This window comes from Cervus elaphus, chromosome 9 (assembly GCF_910594005.1).
Source record: "Cervus elaphus chromosome 9, mCerEla1.1, whole genome shotgun sequence".
NCBI lineage: Eukaryota > Metazoa > Chordata > Mammalia > Artiodactyla > Cervidae > Cervus > Cervus elaphus.
Window position 1 is genome coordinate 15,338,129 of NC_057823.1, and position 20,742 is coordinate 15,358,870.

The window sequence follows — 20,742 nt, forward strand, 5'->3', positions numbered from 1 at the left end:
GTGAGAATTTGGGACTTTATTCATAAGAAGAAACCTTTGGGGGGCTGTGGTAAGGATTGGCATGGTATGTTTTATATCTTAACAGGATCCCTGTGGCTGAAAGGGTCTGGGCAGAACCTGGGAGATGGAGGAGACCAGGCTGTGATCAGGCAAGAGGAGCTAATGGGGTGTTGACAGTGGAGGAAGTAAAGAGGACCAGGATCTGGGTTCCACTGGGGTTGGTCTGTCCTGCCAGTGACTTGTAGCCCTTCCAGGGAAGCTGTGGTTTTTTTGTGTGATTAGGAGAAAGAATGCAAAAGGGCTTGTTTGTCCCACCTTGCAGAACAAAACAACTGCTATACTAGGGGACAAGATGTCCTGAAGGAAGCCTGATGCCCTTAGTCCCCCACTAGTGTTCCTTGTAATTCTGTGGCTTCCTGGCCCCATTGCTCATCCTGTTTGGAGCTGAAGGCCACCTGGCTGCCTGCTCTCCATGGAGCCAACCAAAGTGTTAAGATGACTGTGCCTCCTAACTCCTCAAACCTATTATGGAGCCACATCGAAGCATCCCAGCTGTGGGGCCATCTCCCAGGCATGAATGCTGAGTCTCCTGGCACTCGTGTCCATCCTATGGCCAGGCTCCAGTCCCTCTTCTATTAGGGGAGCATCATGATTCCAAAGACCATGGTGGTCACCACATTCCTGGGACCTGTAGAGGCAGAAGGATGAGGGCTGAGTTAGCACCTGTCCACGGGGCCTCCCAGGTGGCCCAGTGGTGAAGAACCTGCCTGCCAATGTGGCAGACACAGGAGACGTGGGTTCCATCCCTAGGTCGGGAAGATTCCCTGGAGGAGAACATGGCAACCTGATCCAGTATTCTTGCCTGGGAAATCTCATGGATAGAAGAGCCTGGTGGGCTACAGTCCATGGGGTCCCAAAGAATCAGACACAACTGAGCGCGCGTGCGCGCGCACACACACACACACACACACACACACACAGCTTCACACTGCGAGATTCAGCCTGTGAGGGGTGGGGGATTGCAAATACCAACACAGTCCAAATTCCCTGTCCTAGCAAATTCCCTGTCCTAGTGGAGCTAACATTGTGGTTGTGGGCCGGGGGGAAACAAGAAACAAAATACACAACACCATTATACATTCTATGGGGGGTGGGGGGGGTGGAGTATGAAAGGGGATTTGTGATGAGAGGGGAAAGATGGCAACTGTAAACTGGTCAAGAATGGTCACACCATCTGTTGCAAGTCCCGAAAGAGGTGGGACAGGCAGTGAGGATGGTCCTTGGAAGAGTGTTGCAGGCTTAAGGAACAGCAGGTGCAAAGACTGAGCTGAATCTGAGCTTGAAGAGTGAATAGACTTTGGAACAGGTGACATGCCTCCTTACTTCCTGCTAACACACAGTAAGGCTTGTCTGGTTTATTTCCCCCATGAGGTGAAAGGTCTCCCTCACTTTCATGATGCTGAGCTGGCCCAGGTGTGATGTTAGCCTTGGAGATGTAGTATGGGGGAGGGGACACAGGAAGCCAATGGCGCCATCTCTACCTCCTCCTCCCTTCAAGCCACCGACAGCGGCTGGATCTTTAAAAAGAAACAAGTGGGAGAAGTAGGTCGCCCCTGTAGCAGCTCAGCCTCTATTTTGGAGTGTCAGCACTTCCTTTCACTGAGCTCACCTGCCCTGACCTGGGAAAAGTGAAGAGGGGAGGAGAATCAAAATTCAGGTTTTGGTGAGTCACACAGTCCCGGTTTCAAACTTTTCTGGTGTCTGTTAGCTGTGTGATCTTCGGTGAGTTATTTAGCCTTTCTGTGGTTCAGGTTATTCATCTATAAAATAGGGATAAAATACTGAAACATCTAGAGTGAAGTTCTAAAGTAAAAACAATGCTCATATAGTCAACATTAACCCTGACATTCAAAGGGGGCTGTTACTGTTTCTCAAGGTGAAGCAGTTGCTTTGTGTCTGGGGACTGTGTTTGAGAAACACCTTGAAATGTGGGTGCAGAGTGATGAGATGCTCAGGCAGGGAGGCTGTTGTAAACTGAGATGTGTTTGTCGCTTATCTCAGATTCCTGTTTGGGCTTCAGTTTTTTGAGTTTCTTTTTTTTTTTTTTTTTAATATATTTATTTATTTTATTTATTTATTTGGCTGTTCCCGGCCTTAGCTGCAGCATGTGGGATCAAGTTCCCTGACCAGGGATTGAACCCTGGCCCCCTGCATTGGGAGCACAGAGTCTTAGCCACTGGACCACCAGGGAAGTCCCTTGAGTTTCTTTTTTGCACTGAGCTCTTTTAGTTGAAGTAAGTCTGCTGTGTACAGGGCTGTTGTGAGAATACCATTTATACACTGACAGGCAGTAGGTGCATAAGAAATCAGGGGGCTTTTTGTTTTTCTTTTCTTTCTTTCCGATTTTCGATTTCAGATGCTGAAATTCACCATCTGGGGAAGAGAAAAAGACCCGTGATCATACGAGGGCCAATACTGTGGATCATACTGGCAGCAGCGGTCACATTCTTCTTCCCGGACTCCTCCCCACAAAGCTTGCGCAGAGCCGCTGGAAACGACAAATCAAAAGTAGGGGGAGGAGAATTTTCTTGGAGGTCCAGTGGTTAACACTCCGCACTTCCACTGCAGGGGGCACAGGATGGATCCCTGGTCAGAGAACTAAGACTCCCCAGATGCCACACTCCGCGGCCCCCCTCCCCCCCAAAAAAAGGAGGAAAGAAAGTAAAAAAGGGGGGTGAGCATTAACAAATTCTCTCCTGCATCTCCAACTCGCTCCCTACCCGACCCTTATCTGAGGCAACCCCTAACCCTGAGCAGAAAACTGATTTGCAACCTCTCCCTCAACCTCGTTCTTCCTGCTCAACACAACTCCGGAAAGTCTCTAGACCCCTCAGGTTTGAGTCGCAGCCAGAGTTCGTAAGCTCGGCGACGTCTGCGCAAGGCAGGATGGGATTCGTAGTTCTAGGCCCTCAGGTCGCACGAGGGCAGACCATTGCGCATGTGTAGGCGGCTTTCGGCGCGTGTCTCTCAAACCCGGTTCCTGTTCAGCGGAGCCGGCTGAAGTGGGAGTCGTCTACTTCTTTAGGATCCTGGCTCTTGGAGTGGAGTGTGGCTTCAACTGACTCGTCCCAAATCCTGGCGGCCTCAGTTTTCGTCAAGAGAGGCCTTAGGTATCTATTTTTCATGAATGAACGGAGCCAGGACTGACTTTGTCAAGGGCAACTGGACTGAGAAATCTGTCTCCTTCCAGGCTGGGGCTAGAGTTAACCTGTGCCTCCCTGCAGGCCAAAACGGCCTTCCGGGCAGGACTGGGATGTCCTTTGGGATTAGAGCCCTAGTTGATTAAGTAAATATTGGTTTAGGGAGGGTCCAAATGCAGTAAAAGGACCACCTTAAACCTCGGGGAGTAAACACCACGTTTTTGAGAAACAATTTACTGCAGGTTTTGTAATGCTTAACTTGGATTATCTCTAACCCAGCAAACTATTCTTGTATCTGTTTGACAAATGGAGAAACTAAAGCTGGAATGGCAGAAGGTCGCCCACCTTTTTTGTCAGCAGGGTGGAGACGTGAATGGAGGTGGGGTGGGAGAGGAGAGAACCGGGACTCTCCTGCTCCTGGAAAAGAGGTGCCCTACTTTGTCCTCAGACGGTGCAAGAATCACGGAATGTCCTCCCCCCCCCCCCCCCCTCATCTTCCTGTCCTTAAATTTCCTGAATTTTTTCACCTCATTCTGATTAAGGTAGAGAAAGGAGTTAGGTCTTTTGCTCTAGTGTTTTATTATTTCACTTCGTTTAAAATTTTAAGTCCTCGTAGGGTGCCTTATGTCTTTGTCAAACGGCACTGTAAATAGATAACGCAAATATGGCAGAGGCTTCTTTAGGAACCCAGCCAGTCTCAGGCACTCCCTTTGTCTGGCTTTCCCTCCTTTGTCTATGGGGTATAAAGTCCACCTCAGGCTCTGTCCCCTCAACTCTGCTCTCACAGTACTCCTGCTAAGTACTCTCAGAATGGGGGAGGAAGGCACAGTTCAGTTCTTGGCGGGGGGGGGGGGGGGTGACAAAGTGCAGATGGTTCTGGCTGAGGGGGGTTATACCTGAAAGTCCCACGCGCCACCAAACTCCTGGTTCCAGCAAAGAGCTCCTGTCAAGCCAGCGAGGGAGGCTGAGAAAACGAGACGGTGGGCGGACCAGCTGGCCAGAGAGGCCTAGAGGGCCGCCAGCTCTTTGGTCACGTGACCCGACCTCGGCGGGGCCTAGGTCTCACTGGTGCCAGGCCACGTGCGACCGCTGCTTCTCGCGATTGGGTCATTTAGGCCTGTTTGAACGGCGTACGGAAGCCGCCGCGGTTCATATACAGCCGCGTTTTCTTTTTCTTTCTTTCTCTTTTTTTTTTTTTTTTTTTTTTACTCCCTCTCTTTGGCTCCCTCCTTCCGCGCGAGTCTCAGGAGAAGCCGCAGCTTAAGGCCTCGCTGCTGCCGCCCGAGGCCGGGTAAGTGAGCCTCACCCGGACCCCGACCGGCTTGGCCCTGGCTTGCGTCGACCCCCGCCGGGCTCCGGGCCTGCGCTGCGCGCGGCCCGGGCGTCGGGGCCGCGCCTGACCGAGAAAGGCCGAGAACCTAGTTGGGCCCAATTGGAGAGGCAGCGAGAATGGGCCGGGGCGGGGGATGGGGGAACCGAGCCTGGCTTAGGGGGTGGGGCCTCGGAGCCGGGCCAGGTCCCGGTGCCGGGAAAATTGGGCCAGTGGGGCGGCTGGGGTCGGGTTGGAGGGGCTCTGAATGGGGGAAGTGTATGGGGACTGCTTAGGGCCTGATTGGGGGACGTCGCGAGGATCGGGTGTGTGTGGGGGTCTGTTTCGGCGGGGCCCTGTTGGGTCTGACTGGGGAGGCCCGGTTGAAAAGTTGGGGGCGGCCGTTTTGGGCCCTGATAGGGAGGGGCGTGAGACTTCGACCTAAAGGGCTGTGCTGGCTCTGACTTTGAGGCGTAGCTGGGTGCAGTTGGGGGAAATGCCCCGGGGGGTATTTGGCCAGGCCTAACTGGGGGGAGCTGCAGGGCTCGGACGAAGACGTTTTCCGGCTTGAGGTGGTGGGGGGCTTGGTCCAACTTGATTGGGGGAAGCAGTAGTGATCCATCAGTGGGAGTTAGTGCTGACTGGGGCGTGGGGTTGTTGGAACGGTGTGGGGGGAGGCTTGGCCAGACCTGATTGGGGAAGCGACAGGGACTCGTCCAGGGGGCTTCTGTTGCCGAATAGGCGGGCCTTGGCTGACTCTCATTTGGAGAGGCATCGGGGACCTGTCTGTCGACTGTTCTGGGTCTGATCAGGGGAGTCGCTGGACTGCGTGCCGGCACGGGAAAGACCACAGGGGCTGGGGCGCTGTCGTGTTCTGGGGCAGGGCCCCTGAATGGGGAGGTGGCTGGGTCCTCGCCTAGCAGCCTCGAGGGAAGTGGAAGCCTTAGGGCCCGCAGCCGAGCGCGGTGGCATGGGCCGAGTTGGGACGATGGCCCGGCGTTGGGTGGGATGAGGATTCTCCGGATCCCGCCGCCGCCTCGCATGGCCCGCTTCCACATACCCCCGCCCGCGCTCCCGAGCCCGCGACTGCGTGGCCGTGGATGGCGCAGCTGGCGGGGACCCCGCACTTGGGCGGGCGTGGATCGGCGGCCTCCGCCTGTCCGCCGAGGACGCTCCAGTCCTGCTACCGCGGCCGCCGCCATCACCTCAGTGGGGGTTCAGCCTGGGACTGCCACAGAGCCTCCGGGATCCGGTGCTGATCCTGGCCCCTACTCCCGCAGTTCGCCTTGCGCCATGGACTGGCAGCCAGACGAGCAAGGCCTCCAGCAGGTCCTTCAGTTGCTCAAAGACTCGCAGTCACCTAACACAGCCACGCAGCGCATCGTGCAGGATGTATCCTTCCTTCCTTCCGGGTCTGGGGGGACCCGGCAGACAAGTGCATCTCGCGGACAGGAAGGGGTCGAATCCCTAGTTCCCAGGCTCTTTCTGCTGCGGCAGGAGCGGACTTCGGCAAAGAATTAAGGATTAGAATTCTTGGGTCCCTTTCCCAGCAGAGAAGGCGACACTTTTTGCTGGTGCTTGGCTTTAGGTTCGAGAGTAAAATTTCCTTTTTTCAGTTGATCGTTTAAAATACTCTTAAACTTTTAATCTATTTATATATACCGTATGCAAGTTTCACTTGAAAGTGTGAGGTCCCTTTAAGAAAAAAGCATGCAGTGTTGAATTGCTAGTGAGCAGAGCTGAGTAGCCTCTGCTAATCTTCAGATACAGCGGAGTTTGTTCACCCTCTCCTGCTCTGGCCAGATCTTCAGGAGTGGTGGGAAACTGAGACATGTTCCCCTACCTGCTGTATGAATCTCATGTGTCTGAAGTGCTTCCTTACTTTGGGCATGGGGGTTGACATGTGGGGTCCCAGGAGTTGGCTGCCCAATCCCAGTAGTCAAAGGTTATATGGCAGTAATGGGGGGGAGTCCCACCCAGGGAAGGCCCCTGTCTGCCAAGACCCTTAACAACCTAGCAGAAACTCAAACAACTGAACCAATTTCCTGACTTCAACAACTACCTGATATTCGTCCTGACGAGACTCAAGTCGGAAGGTATGCCCTTGGCGCCCCTCCACCCAAGGCGGACCCCACTTTCTCCCCTGTGGTCTCCTGAGCCCTGGCCCTCTTCCCACAGATGAGCCGACTCGCTCTCTCAGTGGCCTCATCCTCAAGAACAATGTGAAGGCACATTACCAGAGCTTTCCACCACCTGTGGCCGACTTCATCAAACAGGAATGTCTCAACAACATTGGCGACGCCTCCTCGCTCATCCGGGCCACCATAGGTGAGAGAGCGCAGCGAGAGTTGGCCTGTGATGATGCTCTGAGCTGGCCCTCTTGGCCACGAACCTTCTCAATGTGTTAACGATGTTGATTCACTGAATGTTCCAGCACTGTGGGTGATGGTACTGTTACTGCTCCCATTTTACAGATGAGAAAACTGAGGCACATAGGTGTGAAGAGTCTGGTCTGGCCAGTAACAGAGCTCAGAAGTGACCAAATCAGGTCCATGCTCTGAACCATTCCCTCTTGAAAGAGCTGTTCTTACTTCTTAGGCAGTCACTCAGTGTCCAGAATTTTCTGTTATCTCTGAGGATATAGCAAACTAAAATATGAGGGCTCCCTGCTAATTCTCACCAGTGATAACTTAGGAGAAATGTAGGTTAGGTTTGTGTTGGAACCTTCCTGTCTCTAAAAGGCTGCCTGAGGAAGACTTAAGAACTTTCAAGCAATTTTACCTTAAGCCTACTTCACTACTGATAAACACCAGCCCTACTATTTGTTCCCAACTTACTCCCCCCCCCTCAGTTTTACTGAGATATAATTTCTATTTCATTAGTAATTCATTAATTTTAATTAATTAATTAATAAGTTCCCCTACCAGTGATTGAACCTATGCCCTTAGCAATGAAAACGTGATTCTAACCACCACTGGATAGCCAGTGAATTCCATTGGATATAATTGACGTATAACTGACTTAAAATTTTAAAATTTAAGTCTGTCAACTTTAAATATTACTTTAAAGTGGAAATGGTATATAACTATTTAAAGCAAGACAGTGGTTAGAATTCTTACTGTGTGGATCTGGAGTTCAATCCGTGGTCAGGAGCCTTAAGATCCTGCAAACTGTGCAGCATGGCAAGAAAAAAGGTGGGAAGGGGAGACAGATTTGCTTGCTCTGTATAGCAGGGTAGACTTCCCTGGTGGCTCAGGTAGTTTTGGGAGACACAGGTTTGATTCCTGGGTTGGAAAGATCCCCTGGAGAAGGGAATGGCAACCCACTCCAGTATTCTTGCCTGGAGAATTACATGAACAGAGGAGCCTCATGGACTGCCCAGACTCAGAGACGACTGAGCCTTGGACATCTTCACTTTCAAAGGGAAGGTAGCCTTAATCATAAATGCAATGAGAACAAAAAGATAGTATTAAAAATTTGAGCTAGCTCTAGCTCCTGGGCCTGCTGGAAGTGTTAATCTTGGGGCCTGTTGTCTTTGTTCAAAGTGACGCTTAGTCTTCTCTGAGGCCACCAGGAGGAACTGGACTAATCAAACTTGTTCTCGGCGCCAGTTTCTGCTCTAAGTACTTGAGTTAAATCATTGAAGCCTCCCAATCACCCTAAGCTTGTGGGATCTTAGTTCCCCAACCAGGAGTTGAACCCCGGGCAGTGAGGTTGTGAGATTCTAACTACTGGACTGCCAGGGCAGTCCCAGGAGGATGGTGTTCCTTATTGCCATTGAGGCATGGAGCCCTTAGGTGATGGGGCCAAGGTCACATAAACAGGGATGGGGCTGGGTACTCCGTTGCCAGTCTGCCCACTGCAGGGAGTGCCTTTCCCAGCAGACATGGGAACCGGGGTCATCTGGAGTGTTGGCGATGGCACCTTCCCACCTTGGTCTCTAAATATGCTATCTCTGCACTGATATCACCCATATTCAACTCAGCTGCCAGACTGCTCCAGAGTCCTGGCACTTCACATGCCTACTGCAGGTCGCACTTGGGTCTCTAATAAGCAGGATGCGGTCCTCCCCGAGGCCACCGCGGCCCTGTATGACGTGCCTCCTCCCCCTTCCAGCCCTCATCTCTTGCCACTCTCCCCATCATCCTCTGCTCAGCGCCTCTGGCTCATTACCATCCATCTTGGAGCACACCAATTCTGTGCATGACCTTGGACTTCTTATACCTGCTGATCCGCCTGCTTAAGATGTTCTTTCCCCAGGGACCTAGATGACTTCTCCCCCACCTCCTCAGGTCTTTGCTCAGATAGCAAGGTGTCACCCAGCAAGGCCTTCTTGAGCCACCGAATTAAAAACTGTTACCTTCACCCTCAGTCCTTGCTAAGTCTTTTCTCAGTTCTATTTCCTCCCTCAGCTCTTGGCATCTGGCCTCCCAGGACTTTTACTGATTTATCTTTATCTCAGGCAGCCTCCCTCACTAGAAAGATCCGCTCCTAAAGGCAGGGATTTTGTGTTTAGTTCTGTGCTGTATCTCAGCGCCTGAGACAGGCCTGGCACACAGAAAGAAAGAGGATCTCAAAAATGTGTAGGGGACTTCCCTGGTGGTCCAGTGGTTAAGACTCTGTGCTTCCAATGCAGAGGGCATGGGTTTGATTCCTGGTCTGGGAACTAGGATCCTACGTGCTGTGTAACCAAAAAAAAGAAGAAACAATAAAGTGTGTGTAGGGTTTAGAGCGCGTGTGCTGGTGGGATGAACGCACAGCAGGGAGGGCCGGGGCGCCAGGCAGGCCGGCACCTAGCCTGAGGCAGCCTCCTTTCCCGGCCGCCCCAGGCATTCTCATCACCACCATCGCTTCCAAGGGTGAGCTGCAGATGTGGCCCGAGCTGCTGCCCCAGCTATGCAACCTTCTCAACTCGGAGGATTACAATACCTGTGAGGTAGGCGACCAGCGTGGCCTGCCTGCCTGCCTGGGAGCTGGGGTCCGACTAGGACTCCCACCCATGTGTCTGCTGCTCTCCACTCAGGGAGCCTTCGGAGCCCTACAGAAGATCTGTGAGGACTCGTCCGAACTGCTGGACAGCGATGCCCTCAACAGGCCCCTCAACATCATGATCCCCAAGTTCCTCCAGTTCTTCAAGCACTGTAGCCCCAAGATCCGGTTTGTGGGAGTCTGCAGGGGGTGGGGAGGGGGCAGGATGGGTAGGATTGGGGGTGACCCGTGTGCTGACCCACTCCCTGCCAGGTCCCATGCCATCGCCTGTGTGAATCAGTTCATCATGGACCGGGCCCAGGCGCTGATGGACAACATTGACACCTTCATTGAGGTAGGCCATGGGCTGGGGAGTGCAGGGGGAGGGCTGAGGGCCTAGCCGCAGCTGATCCCGGCTTCCCTGCAGCATTTATTCGCCCTGGCTGTGGACGATGACCCTGAGGTGCGGAAGAATGTGTGCCGTGCACTAGTGATGCTGCTGGAAGTGCGGATTGACAGGCTCATTCCCCACATGCATAGCATCATCCAGGTAAACCTGGCCGGGGCCAGCCTGTGGGGGTGCTGTGGGGTGGGAGGCTTGTGGGGAGCCACCCCTCACTGGGCCGGGCCTTAGTCTTTCTCCTATCCCACCCCAGTACATGCTGCAGAGGACCCAAGACCACGATGAGAACGTGGCCCTCGAGGCCTGTGAGTTCTGGCTGACGCTGGCCGAGCAGCCCATCTGCAAGGAAGTCCTGGCCTCCCACTTGGTCCAGTGAGTGCTGCTCCTGCCCTCTGACCACCCCAGACTCCACCCCTCTGCCTTCCCTTCTGTGCTAGCCTGTCCCAATCAACTGTCTTGGTTTGCTTTTATTCCTGTGTATGTTTATTTTGCAAATGGTAGGTATGTAGCTTTAATGGATTAAAAATTAGGTTAAGTTATAGGTAGAAAAGATGAAGTCAACAGAGAGGGACTTCCCTGGTGGTCCAGTGGTTAAAATTCCTTGCTCCCAATGCAGGAGGCCCACGTTTAGATCCCTAGTCAGGGAACTAGATCCCACATGCCTCAACTAAAAACCCCTCATGTCACAATGAAGATCCTGTGTGCCCCAACTAAGACCTGGCACAGCCAAAGGAAAAAAAAAAGGCAATAGAGGCTTCAGGCATAGCTGGATCCAGGTGCTCAAAGGATGTGAATGGCAGCCTGTCTAGGCTCAGATCTAGTTCCTCTGTGTCTACTTTGTTCTCAGGCACAGCCTGCCCTCATAGTAGTACTTTCTGCAGCTTTCTAGCTTGGGAACCTCAGAGTAAAGACATTCTCTCTTTACATTACTCTTTACAGTGTCTCTGTAAAAGTTCTAAGGCTGATCCTCTTTGATCAACTTGAATCACTTGTTGTCCCTGACTCAGTGAAGTCTCTAGTCAAAATCTCTGATCCTGAGGTGCATGGGTTCCAGCGAAGTTCGGGAGGCTGCCCTGCCTGTTAGCTCCCCAACCTGGCCCCATGCTAGGAAGTGCCTGGTGATAGGGCAGGGCCATGTGTCACTGCTTTATGGCATGTTAGGGATCAGGCTTTCCTGGTGGCTCAGTGGTAAAGAACCTGCCTACCAGTGCAGGAGACACAGGTGTGATCCCTGGGTCGGGAAGATTCCTTGGAGAAGGAAATGGCAACCCAGTCTAGTGTTTTTCCCTGGAGAATCCCATGAACAGAGGAGCCTGGTAGGGTTGCAAGAGTTGGACAGGACTTAGCGACTAAATAACAAGGGGTCAGGCACTATTCCAAGCTTATGTATGGTCTACCCCTCGGCTCCTTGATGCTCCTGCCTGCAACTCCTCTCCACTTCCCTCTTCCCCAGGCTGTAAGCTGTCTCCAGGGCCCTTGCATCCTGATTAACAGCCTCTCTCCCAACAGGCTGATCCCCATCCTGGTAAAAGGGATGAAGTACTCGGAAATCGACATCATCCTGCTGAAGGTTAGCTAGGGCTGACCACCAGTCATGGGCAGTTGGAAGGAAGGCTGGGGTGCTGGGGGGCTCCGGGGGTCTCAGCCATCCGCCTGGCTCCACAGGGGGATGTTGAGGAGGACGAGGCTGTCCCTGACAGTGAACAGGACATCAAGCCACGCTTCCACAAGTCGCGCACGGTGACGCTGCCCCATGAGGCCGAGCGGCCCGACGGCTCAGAGGACGCTGAGGACGATGATGACGACGACGCTTTGTCCGACTGGAATCTGAGTGAGTGGCCTGGCCTGCAGTAGGAAGTGGGGAATAGGGGACAGCAGGCCCTGGGCTCCCTCTCAGGTAATCAGAAGCCTATGCAGAACAAATCACAAAGATTCAAATCACGGCCTCAGATCCCAGGGGTTACAGAGAGGACAGCTGGTGGCCTGCCCCCATGCCTCCCTGAGCCCGCCCCCCATTTCCCCTCCCGCCCCAGGGAAGTGCTCAGCAGCTGCACTGGATGTCCTGGCCAACGTCTTCCGGGAGGAACTGCTGCCCCACTTGCTCCCCCTGCTCAAGGACCTCCTCTTCCACCCCGAGTGGGTGGTCAAGGAGTCAGGCATCCTGGTGCTGGGTGCCATTGCTGAGGGTAAGTCACCCTCCAGCCTGACTGCATGTGGCCTCTGAGCCTCATGCTGGTGTGAGATGGGGCTGGCCTAGGGAGGGCTGGTGGGGGCAAGGCCATCCCCAGGTTCTCTCCAGCTGCCTGCTCACCCCACTCCAAGCAGCTCTGGGATTTGAATCTTCCCCTCAGCCCAAGATCAGGCTTCCCAGGTGGCTCAGTGGTAAAGAATCCACCTGTCAATGCCGGATACACAGGCACCATCCGTGGGTTGGGAAGATCCCTTGGAGGAAGAAATGGCAACCCACTCCAGTATTCTTGCCTGGGAAATCGTATGGACAGAGGAGCCTGGTGGGCTATAGTCCATGGGGTCGCAAAGAGTCGGATAAGACTTAGTGATTAAACAACAACCACCTCAGCCCAAAGGCCTGAAAGGGACCTCCAAATGCAAGCCCTCTCCTTAAGTGTCAAAGAAAGGCAGTTCCACGAGGTCTTAGGCATAATTCCAGCAACAGTAATAACAGGCAGCCCTGTCCTATGGGCTTACCGCCACCCGAGGAGGTGGGTTTCTTAGATGAGGAAACTCAGGTACAAAGAGAATTATATCACTTCTCTTGTCCCTGGGATGAAGCTGGGCCTCAAACCTGCTCTGACTGTGAGGCTGGCCTGCTGGGATCAGAAGTGTGCAGAGGTGGTGTTTCCTTCACTTTTCCGGCTCCCTTTGTCCCGATGGTGTGCACAGGGTGAATTAACAGAGGGCTTTCCAGATCTGTGAAAGGAGACACACTCAGACTACCTCAGCACCCAGATCCGCTGTGACATGTGAAGTGTTCTTCATTTTAGTGGGAAAGATCTCAAGAAATTGACCCTGCGTTGATAAAAATAGATCTCAGGGCTGGGATGATCAAGGGGTGTGCTGTTACCTGTGATCTGCCGTGAAAAGAGAGACAGACACATACAGGGTTTTTTTTTTTTTAAGAAAGGGAAGATGAAAAGTAAGAAGGAAAAAAAGTCACAGACATCTAAGAAAGGTTTCAAAAGAAAGATACTTTCTGTCCACCTGGGTTGCTGCTGCCCATAAAGTCTGAGTTAACTCTGCAGCCCAGCCATCTATGAACTAGTGACCAGATAGCTTCCCAGGTGTCCAAGTGGTAGAGAATCCATCTGCCATTGCAGGAGATGGAAGAGACTTGGGTTTGATCCCTGGGTTGGGAAGATCCCCTGAAGGAAGAAATGGTTACCCACTCTAGTATTCTTGCCTGGAGAATCCCATGTGGACAGAGGAGGCTGGTAGGCTACAATCCATGGGGTCGTAAGGAGTTGAACACGACTGAGCACACACATGAAGTAACCAGTTGACAGCACAAGCCCTGGGATGGGGTGGAGCTGATGGAAAGGAAAGTACTTATTTATGTATTTTGGCTGTGCTGGGTCTTTGTTGCTGCGAAGGCTTTCTGTAGTTGTTGCGAGCAGAGTACTCCCTGAGGCAGGGGCCTCATTGAGGTGGCTTCTTTTGTTGCGGAGCACAGGCTGTAGGGTGCATGGGCTTCAGTAGTTGTGGCATGTGGGCTTTAGTTGTTTCAGGAGACATGTGGGATCTTCTCAAACCAGGGATCAAACCCTCGTCTTCTTCATTGGCAGGCAGATTCCTATCCACTGGATCACCAGGGAAGTCTGATGCCATTTCCCATCTCCACCCTGCCTTTCACTGACTCTGTGCCTCTGAGACAGTTATTTAACCTCCATGCTTCAGTTTCCCCCTCTGCCCAGAAGGGTGGATGTGGCCTGGCCCAGTTGGCTCAGCCTTGCCTCTGTGCCCGGTCCTTACAGGCTGCATGCAGGGCATGGTGCCCTACTTGCCCGAGCTGATCCCGCACCTCATCCAGTGCCTGTCGGACAAGAAGGCCCTGGTCCGCTCCATCGCCTGCTGGACCCTGAGCCGCTATGCCCACTGGGTGGTCAGCCAGCCCCCCGACATGCACCTGAAGCCTCTGATGACGGAGCTGCTCAAGCGAATCCTGGATGGCAACAAGAGGGTACAGGAGGCGGCCTGCAGGTGACCCTCGACCCCTGGCCCCACAGACCTCACCTCACCTGCCCCACTGGCTGCCCTCTGGGAAGTGATGATACTTAGGACTCCTGACAGTGCGCTGATTTCTCACCGTATTCGTACTGGCTGATCCCGAGTGCCCCCTTCCTGAACCCCACCCAGAGCCCAGTCCCACTGGTGGCAGCCCACTGAACACTTCTGCCCCTTCCAGTGCCTTCGCCACCCTGGAGGAAGAGGCCTGCACGGAGCTCGTGCCTTACCTCAGCTACATCCTAGACACCCTCGTCTTCGCCTTCGGCAAGTACCAGCACAAGAACCTGCTCATCCTCTACGACGCCATCGGCACCCTGGCTGACTCTGTGGGCCACCACCTCAACCAGCCGGTGAGACCCCACAGCAGCTCCCTTCTCCTGATCCCCCCTGCCCCCTCCCCGGCATCCAGTGACCTGGTGGCGACCCTTGTCGCACGCCAGGGACGTGGCCATGACCTCGACAGGCAGGTGGACAGACCCGGCCCCTGCCCTCGGCCTGCTCCCAGTCTAGTAGGGGAGACAGACAGTTATGAGACAGCGTGGTAAGTGCTGGGCGGGGGGAGCTCAGGGGCCCGTGGGAAGCAGGAAGCACCAATTCAGGGGTGGGGCTCAGGATGGGTGAGAAGGGAATGAACTAGAAGGACCTGGAGGTCTGGCTGCTTGGCGAGGACCCCAGGAGCCAAAGAAAAGAGCCTAATTCTCATGGTTCAGATGATGAGCACCTCTTGAGTAAGAGGGAGTCATGTTGGTTCCCAGGCCACCACCCGTACCCAGGGATCCCCAACTTCCTGCTCCCTCTCCAGGAATACATCCAGAAGCTGATGCCTCCGCTGATTCAGAAGTGGAACGAACTCAAAGATGAAGACAAGGATCTCTTCCCCCTGCTGGAGGTGGGTCAGCTTCAGGCCCTCTCCCGTGGCCCTGTCCCACTCCCCTAAGCTCACCTCCTGCCCTTCCCTCTGCCAGTGCCTGTCATCAGTGGCCACTGCCCTGCAGAGCGGCTTCCTGCCCTACTGCGAGCCGGTCTACCAGCGCTGTGTCACCCTGGTGCAGAAGACGCTGGCCCAGGCCATGGTGAGCAGCCCACCGCCATCACCCCACCACCCGTCCCTCTGCTGCTGCCCCAGCCTGAGCTCACGCCCCTCACCCTGCCCTCCCCCTTCTGTGCCCAGATGTATACCCAGCACCCTGAGCAGTATGAGGCCCCTGACAAGGACTTCATGATTGTGGCACTAGACCTGCTCAGTGGCCTGGCTGAGGGCCTGGGTGGACACGTGGAGCAGCTGGTCGCCCGTAGCAACATCATGACACTGCTGTTTCAGTGCATGCAGGTGGGTGGACCCCTCATAGGCCTCTCAGTGGACAGTGGTGACCCCCAGCAGCCTTTGTGGGCTGCCTGGGGTGAACTTGGGGCCTTGGTTATGCCCCGAGGATATTAGAGAGAAAGAACTTGTTAAAAGAACCGGTGGTTATTTTAAAAAGTGATTCAAATGAGATATGAGTAAAATCTCATTGAAAAAGTCAACAGAGTAGGAAATTAAAAAGTAGAAAGTAGGAAATGTGAAAACACAAGCCCCTCCAACATCACTTCACCACCCCCAGCGTATCAGCATGGGAAGCAGTTCTAAGTGGTACCCTGTGCAGGGCACTCATTCATGTGCCCGAGTCCTGGATCAGATGGGCCTGCAGCCTCGGTGCTAGGAAGAGGCAGGGTCAGCTCGTGCTCTAGGAACTGCGCCCCTAGCTGGCTGGGGGAGGGGAGCCCTGCCACACTGACCCTCCTCTGACCCCCAGGACTCGATGCCTGAGGTCCGGCAGAGCTCCTTCGCCCTCCTGGGAGACCTCACCAAAGCCTGCTTCATCCACGTCAAGCCCTGTATCGGTACGACACCCATTGCGTCCACACCCCACACCCCACACCCCCTGGCCTCAAATGATGGAGAAGATGACCTGGGAGCACTGTGACCGAACTGGGATGTATTCGTACTGTCTGATGGGGCCTGCCCCTCAGGTTTCCGGAGGCTTCACCCTGGCTGGCACCCCCTGCTCAGCACCCCTCTTTCTCCCCACCAGCTGAGTTCATGCCCATCCTGGGCACCAACCTGAACCCCGAGTTCATCTCTGTCTGCAACAATGCCACCTGGGCCATCGGTGAGATCTGCATGCAGATGGGTAAGTGCCCGTAGGTGGGCAGGCCCTTTCCCTTCCCATTGGCTTGTTCCCAGCCTGGTGGCAGGACCCTGATCGACAGGTTCCCTCTAGAGCAGGGGTCTCCAGCTTCTGGGATCTAATGCCTGATGATCTGAGGTGCAGCTGCTGTAATAATAATAGAAATAAAGTGCACAGTAAATGTAATGTGCTTGAATCATCCCCAAACCATCCCACCCCGGTCCGTGGAAAAATTGTCTTCCACGAAACCAGTCCCTGGTAACCAAAAAGGTTGGGGACCACTGCTCTTGAGGGCCCTGGTGCTCCTTGAGGCAGGTGCCGATTGGCCAGGGATGAGGGGACACCTCTGAGCATCTTCATCTGAGATGGGGACAGATGGCTGAAAGAGCACATGTAACTGGCTTCTCCAAAGAGGCACGGGGACAGGAGGCCCCTTCTTACTGGACTCATCATCACCTCCTTCCTCTCCAAGCAACTGACTGAAAGCCCCACTGGGATTCTTTGGGAGACTTTCTCTGAAGGTCCCCCTGGCCCTGCCTACCCCATAGGGAGATGGGGTGGTGTGGTCTCACTCTGGTGTCCAGCATTGACTCCAGGGAGGCTTCTGGTGTTGGGCGGGTGCAGGTCTGTCTCTGGTTGGCCATGGATCCTGGACCGCAGACATCTAGAGATGGCTTTTTGTTCACTCACTGGTTGGCCAGTGTCTGGATGCAGTTAGGGTCAGTGGGTGGTGGGTGGTGTGGGCCACGCAGGGCTCTGACTCTCCTGTCCCCTAGGGGCAGAGATGCAGCCCTATGTGCAGATGGTCCTCAACAATCTGGTGGAGATCATCAACCGGCCCAACACGCCCAAGACACTGCTGGAAAACACAGGTGGGCGCCAGGCCTGAGCCACTGGCCGCCTCCCGGGGGTGGGGCTTCCCAGCCAGGAGGATAGCTGACAGAGAGGTCTTGGGAAAGAACCAGGGAGGGTAATGGGAATAAGGCAGTGGGTAGAGGCCTGGGAAGGGTGTTGGCCTAAGGGGAGACCTGGGAAAGGGCCAAGTTGGATGGGGCGGAGACCCTGACTGGCCCAAGCTTGGGGACCCAGGCAGCTGGCAGGAGCTGTTCCCTTGGGGCCCGTGGGGTGGGGCTGGCGCCTCGTGCTGGAGGCCCCGCCACGTACCCGGGCCGCTCGGGGTTGCAGGTCGCCTGACGAGTCCCTCTGCCATTCCAGCCATCACCATCGGCCGCCTGGGCTACGTGTGCCCGCAGGAGGTGGCCCCCATGCTGCAGCAGTTCATCCGGCCTTGGTGTGTGCCCACCCGGGTGGGGCCCCACCCATCCCTCGCCAGCACCCACCCAGCCCTCGCCAGCACCCACCCAGCCCTGCCCTGCCCACCCATGGATTACACAATGCCCCACCGAGCCCTGACCTCCTGCTTCCCCCAGCCCAGCCCCAGCACCCACTGACCTGCCGCCGCTCCCCAGTGTCCCCCATAGATGTCCACAGTGCCCCAGCCCCAGGGGCTGATTCCCGACCACTTACCTCCCCCCTCCCCCCACCCCACCAAACCAGGTGCACGTCCCTCAGGAACATCAGGGACAACGAGGAGAAGGACTCGGCCTTCCGTGGGATCTGCATGATGATAGGCGTCAACCCTGGGGGCGTCGTGCAGGTTGGGGCAGCTGGGCTCGGAGGGAAGGCGCTGGGGCTGGGCTTGGACGGACCCTCACATGGGATCCGTCATGTTTCAGGACTTTATTTTCTTCTGCGACGCTGTAGCCTCCTGGGTGAGCCCGAAGGATGACCTTCGGGACATGTTTTATAAGGTGAGGATCCCCCAGCTGGCCCCTAATCTAGTCTTGGGAGGTGGCAGGGTGGAGAGAGACTGAGATCATCCTCCTCTCATGCTGCTCCAAGGTGCCCCTCACCCCACTTCTCTCACTGCAGATCCTCCATGGCTTCAAAGACCAAGTGGGGGAGGAAAACTGGCAGCAGTTCTCGGAGCAGTTCCCGCCACTGCTGAAGGAGAGGCTAGCCGCCTTCTACGGGGTCTAGACGAGCATCGCGACTGCCAGGTGTGGGGCCCGTGTTCACAGAGGGCTGGCACTGTCACAGGAGCCCTGATGGTACAGGCCCTAACGCCCTCCTCTCCCCACAGGTTTCTGTCTGCGTCGTCGTCAGAGGGGTTGCTGGGGAGCGTGCTGCGTCCAGAAGTCGCTGTGCCCTGGTCGAGGGGGGTTAGGGAGGAGTTAGCGGGACCCAAATCCAGACGCCTTCCCTGTCCATCTACCTGCCATGGCTGGCCGGAGGTTGGTCAGAGGGTGGGCAGGTGGGTGGGGCCTCCACGCTCATCCTAGAAATGGGAGGGGGGTGGGACTTCCTGGTAGCAAGGACCCCTTGCTCTAATTGGGGTCACCTCAGGCAGCCTACTTGGGCCAGCCATGTGGGAGGGAGGCATCAACACGGCCGACCAAATCCGGCTTAGGATGAGGCAAGGGAAAAGCAGGAGGGGAGGGGGGTCCTTGTAGAGACACGTACACTCACACGTACACACATGGCTACACGCATGTGCGGGTGCTGTTGCCAGCCAGGCTGGGCCAGCCGCCCCACCATTTCCCCGACTGCATGGAGACAGTAGAATTAGTGAACCCCTGAGTTAACTCGTAAGGCCTTCCGTGTAACCTGCATCTAGAGTTTAAGAAGCTTCTGCTGTTTTGCCGGAATTGGCAGTGATTAGGGAGGGCTGGGTGGGTTGGGGACCTCCACTGGGACCCTGGGGCGGGGGTGGGGGGAAGAGGATGGCCACCTTGGGGCCACTCAGTCAGCACGCGCACGCTTTGGACCTGCTCCGCACACTTCTTGCCAGCTCTGTGGCAGCCTCAGCCAGTGTGTCCCCCTTCCTTCTCCCATCCCAGCCAGAAAAGTTGGGACCACCAAAGTGGCCAGGGCTGGCCAGAGGTCGCCTTTTTCTCCCTCCCCTGTGCCCCAGTGACTTACGAAGATGCTGGGCTGGACCTTTTCCACTGAAGAGAGCTGGGAGCAGCCAGAGCTGCTGACACCTTCCCCCCGCTATAAGCAAGTCCGTTTCAAAGGCAGTTCATTTATCTGCTTCCAAGAGCACTCTTTCAGGCCTGAGTTTTAACACAAGGGCCAGGGCTAGGGCATTTAATTGATGGTGACAGAAGACAAAGGTTTAGGCTTTGCCAGCCAGAAAGAAACTGAAGACTTGGAGGAAGGGAAGGGTGGTATACTCCCTTACCCACCTCTGGCCCTGGGACTTCTGATCACAGTTCCCAGCAGGCCCTAAGACCCCACCAGACTAGGGCAGTGAAACTTGTGGGATTGTTTGGGGAGTCCTTCACAGTGGGAGAGGCTCCCCTAAAGTGGAGGGGTGGTAACTTCCCATTTGGCCTAGAAACTGAAACCAAGCCTTGCAACCCCCTTACTGGGGTTTTCTTTTCTCTTTGCCCTGCTTTCTATTTCTTTGGGGGCCTCTCTGCAATTTGCAATTTGCTGGGGTGGGGGTTGACTGGATTCCTGCATTCTGGGGCCTGCTCCATCCATCCCTCTGGGGCCCCTCTGGAGGGGCACTGGTGCACATTCCATAAACCCAGCTGGTTCCCCGCTGTGAAACTCCAGCAGGTCTCTGGAAGCCATTTGTAAAAAAAGAAAAGAAAAAAAAAAAGTAACCATTTAATTTTCTGGTAATTCCAGTGCTTTGGAGCATCCTCTGCTGGGTCTTGGGGTGTGTGGATTGTCTGCCTGATGGGATTGGTAACCCCTTCTCCATCCAAGATGGGGGGCCTGTTTCTAGTTCTTCTTCTTCTTCTTCTTTTTTTTTTTTTTTAAGAAAACTATTTAATTTTTTAATTTATTTTGGTTGATTTTTGCACAACGAAGTTTCAGCTTCTCAACCTTTTTCCCCTGCCCAGGGCTGCAGACCTTGACTGGCCTCGATCTGCAGTCCCTCTCGTTCCCACATCCCCCCTTCCCCTCATCCTTTTCTTCCTGCGGGCTCCAGGGTCTGTCCATTTGTTACTGTGCTGTGCTGGGGACTGGCGCCAAGGTGGCGTGAGATTCCACTTGTGTAGAACTTTGTTGAGTAAAGATCAGTTTCTTGTGAAACCCTTGGTCTCCATCTGGCCTCTTTTGTCCTTGGGTTTTGGCAGTAGAGAAGAGATGTAGAGGGGGGCCTGGAAAGTTTTAGAAATGGGATGTACAATAATCAGGTTAGGAAATAACTGGGGGAATGGGGAAGTAAGATTAAACATTAAATGTGGTAACATAACACATGCAACACAGTCTCTGGGACATAATGACAGTCTGGGAGCTCACTAGAACCTGAGCTCACTACAGCACAGATTCAAAATCACCATTGGCTAAAGACTAAACTGAGTGGCAAGGAGCAAGACCTTGCAGCACTCTTCAGCTGGTTTCACAACTCTGGATTTTTAGAATGCTCAGCCC

The 20,742-nt window shown here is 54.6% G+C and overlaps 1 protein-coding gene and 1 non-coding gene across 7 annotated transcripts; both read left to right on the forward strand.

The window, feature by feature from the left end:
• The first annotated feature begins 3,013 nt into the window (after positions 1 to 3,013).
• TNPO2 (transportin 2) lies at positions 3,014 to 20,400 on the forward strand. 6 transcript variants are annotated; one of them, XM_043911346.1, is made up of 26 exons: positions 3,015 to 3,170; positions 4,448 to 4,491; positions 5,790 to 5,901; positions 6,530 to 6,605; positions 6,688 to 6,837; positions 9,339 to 9,445; positions 9,533 to 9,666; positions 9,751 to 9,832; positions 9,905 to 10,027; positions 10,134 to 10,252; positions 11,390 to 11,450; positions 11,546 to 11,711; positions 11,914 to 12,066; positions 13,870 to 14,095; positions 14,301 to 14,472; positions 14,925 to 15,011; positions 15,088 to 15,195; positions 15,294 to 15,452; positions 15,916 to 16,003; positions 16,195 to 16,293; positions 17,067 to 17,162; positions 17,476 to 17,581; positions 17,848 to 17,947; positions 18,027 to 18,101; positions 18,223 to 18,350; positions 18,434 to 20,400. In XM_043911346.1, exons 3-25 carry the CDS (start codon positions 5,803 to 5,805, stop codon positions 18,328 to 18,330), a joined length of 2,694 nt encoding a protein of 897 aa, XP_043767281.1. In that variant the 5' UTR covers positions 3,015 to 3,170; positions 4,448 to 4,491; positions 5,790 to 5,802; the 3' UTR covers positions 18,331 to 18,350; positions 18,434 to 20,400. The 6 variants fall into 6 exon arrangements, with proteins under 6 accessions (XP_043767280.1, XP_043767281.1, XP_043767279.1 ...); XM_043911345.1 differs by lacking the exon at positions 4,448 to 4,491 and having other exon boundaries at positions 3,014 to 3,170; XM_043911344.1 differs by lacking the exons at positions 3,015 to 3,170; positions 4,448 to 4,491 and adding an exon at positions 4,693 to 4,835.
• LOC122701177 lies at positions 14,154 to 14,224 on the forward strand. Its single transcript, XR_006343013.1, has one exon. It is a non-coding gene; the product is annotated as a small nucleolar RNA SNORD41 (small nucleolar RNA).
• Positions 20,401 to 20,742: the final 342 nt, after the last annotated feature.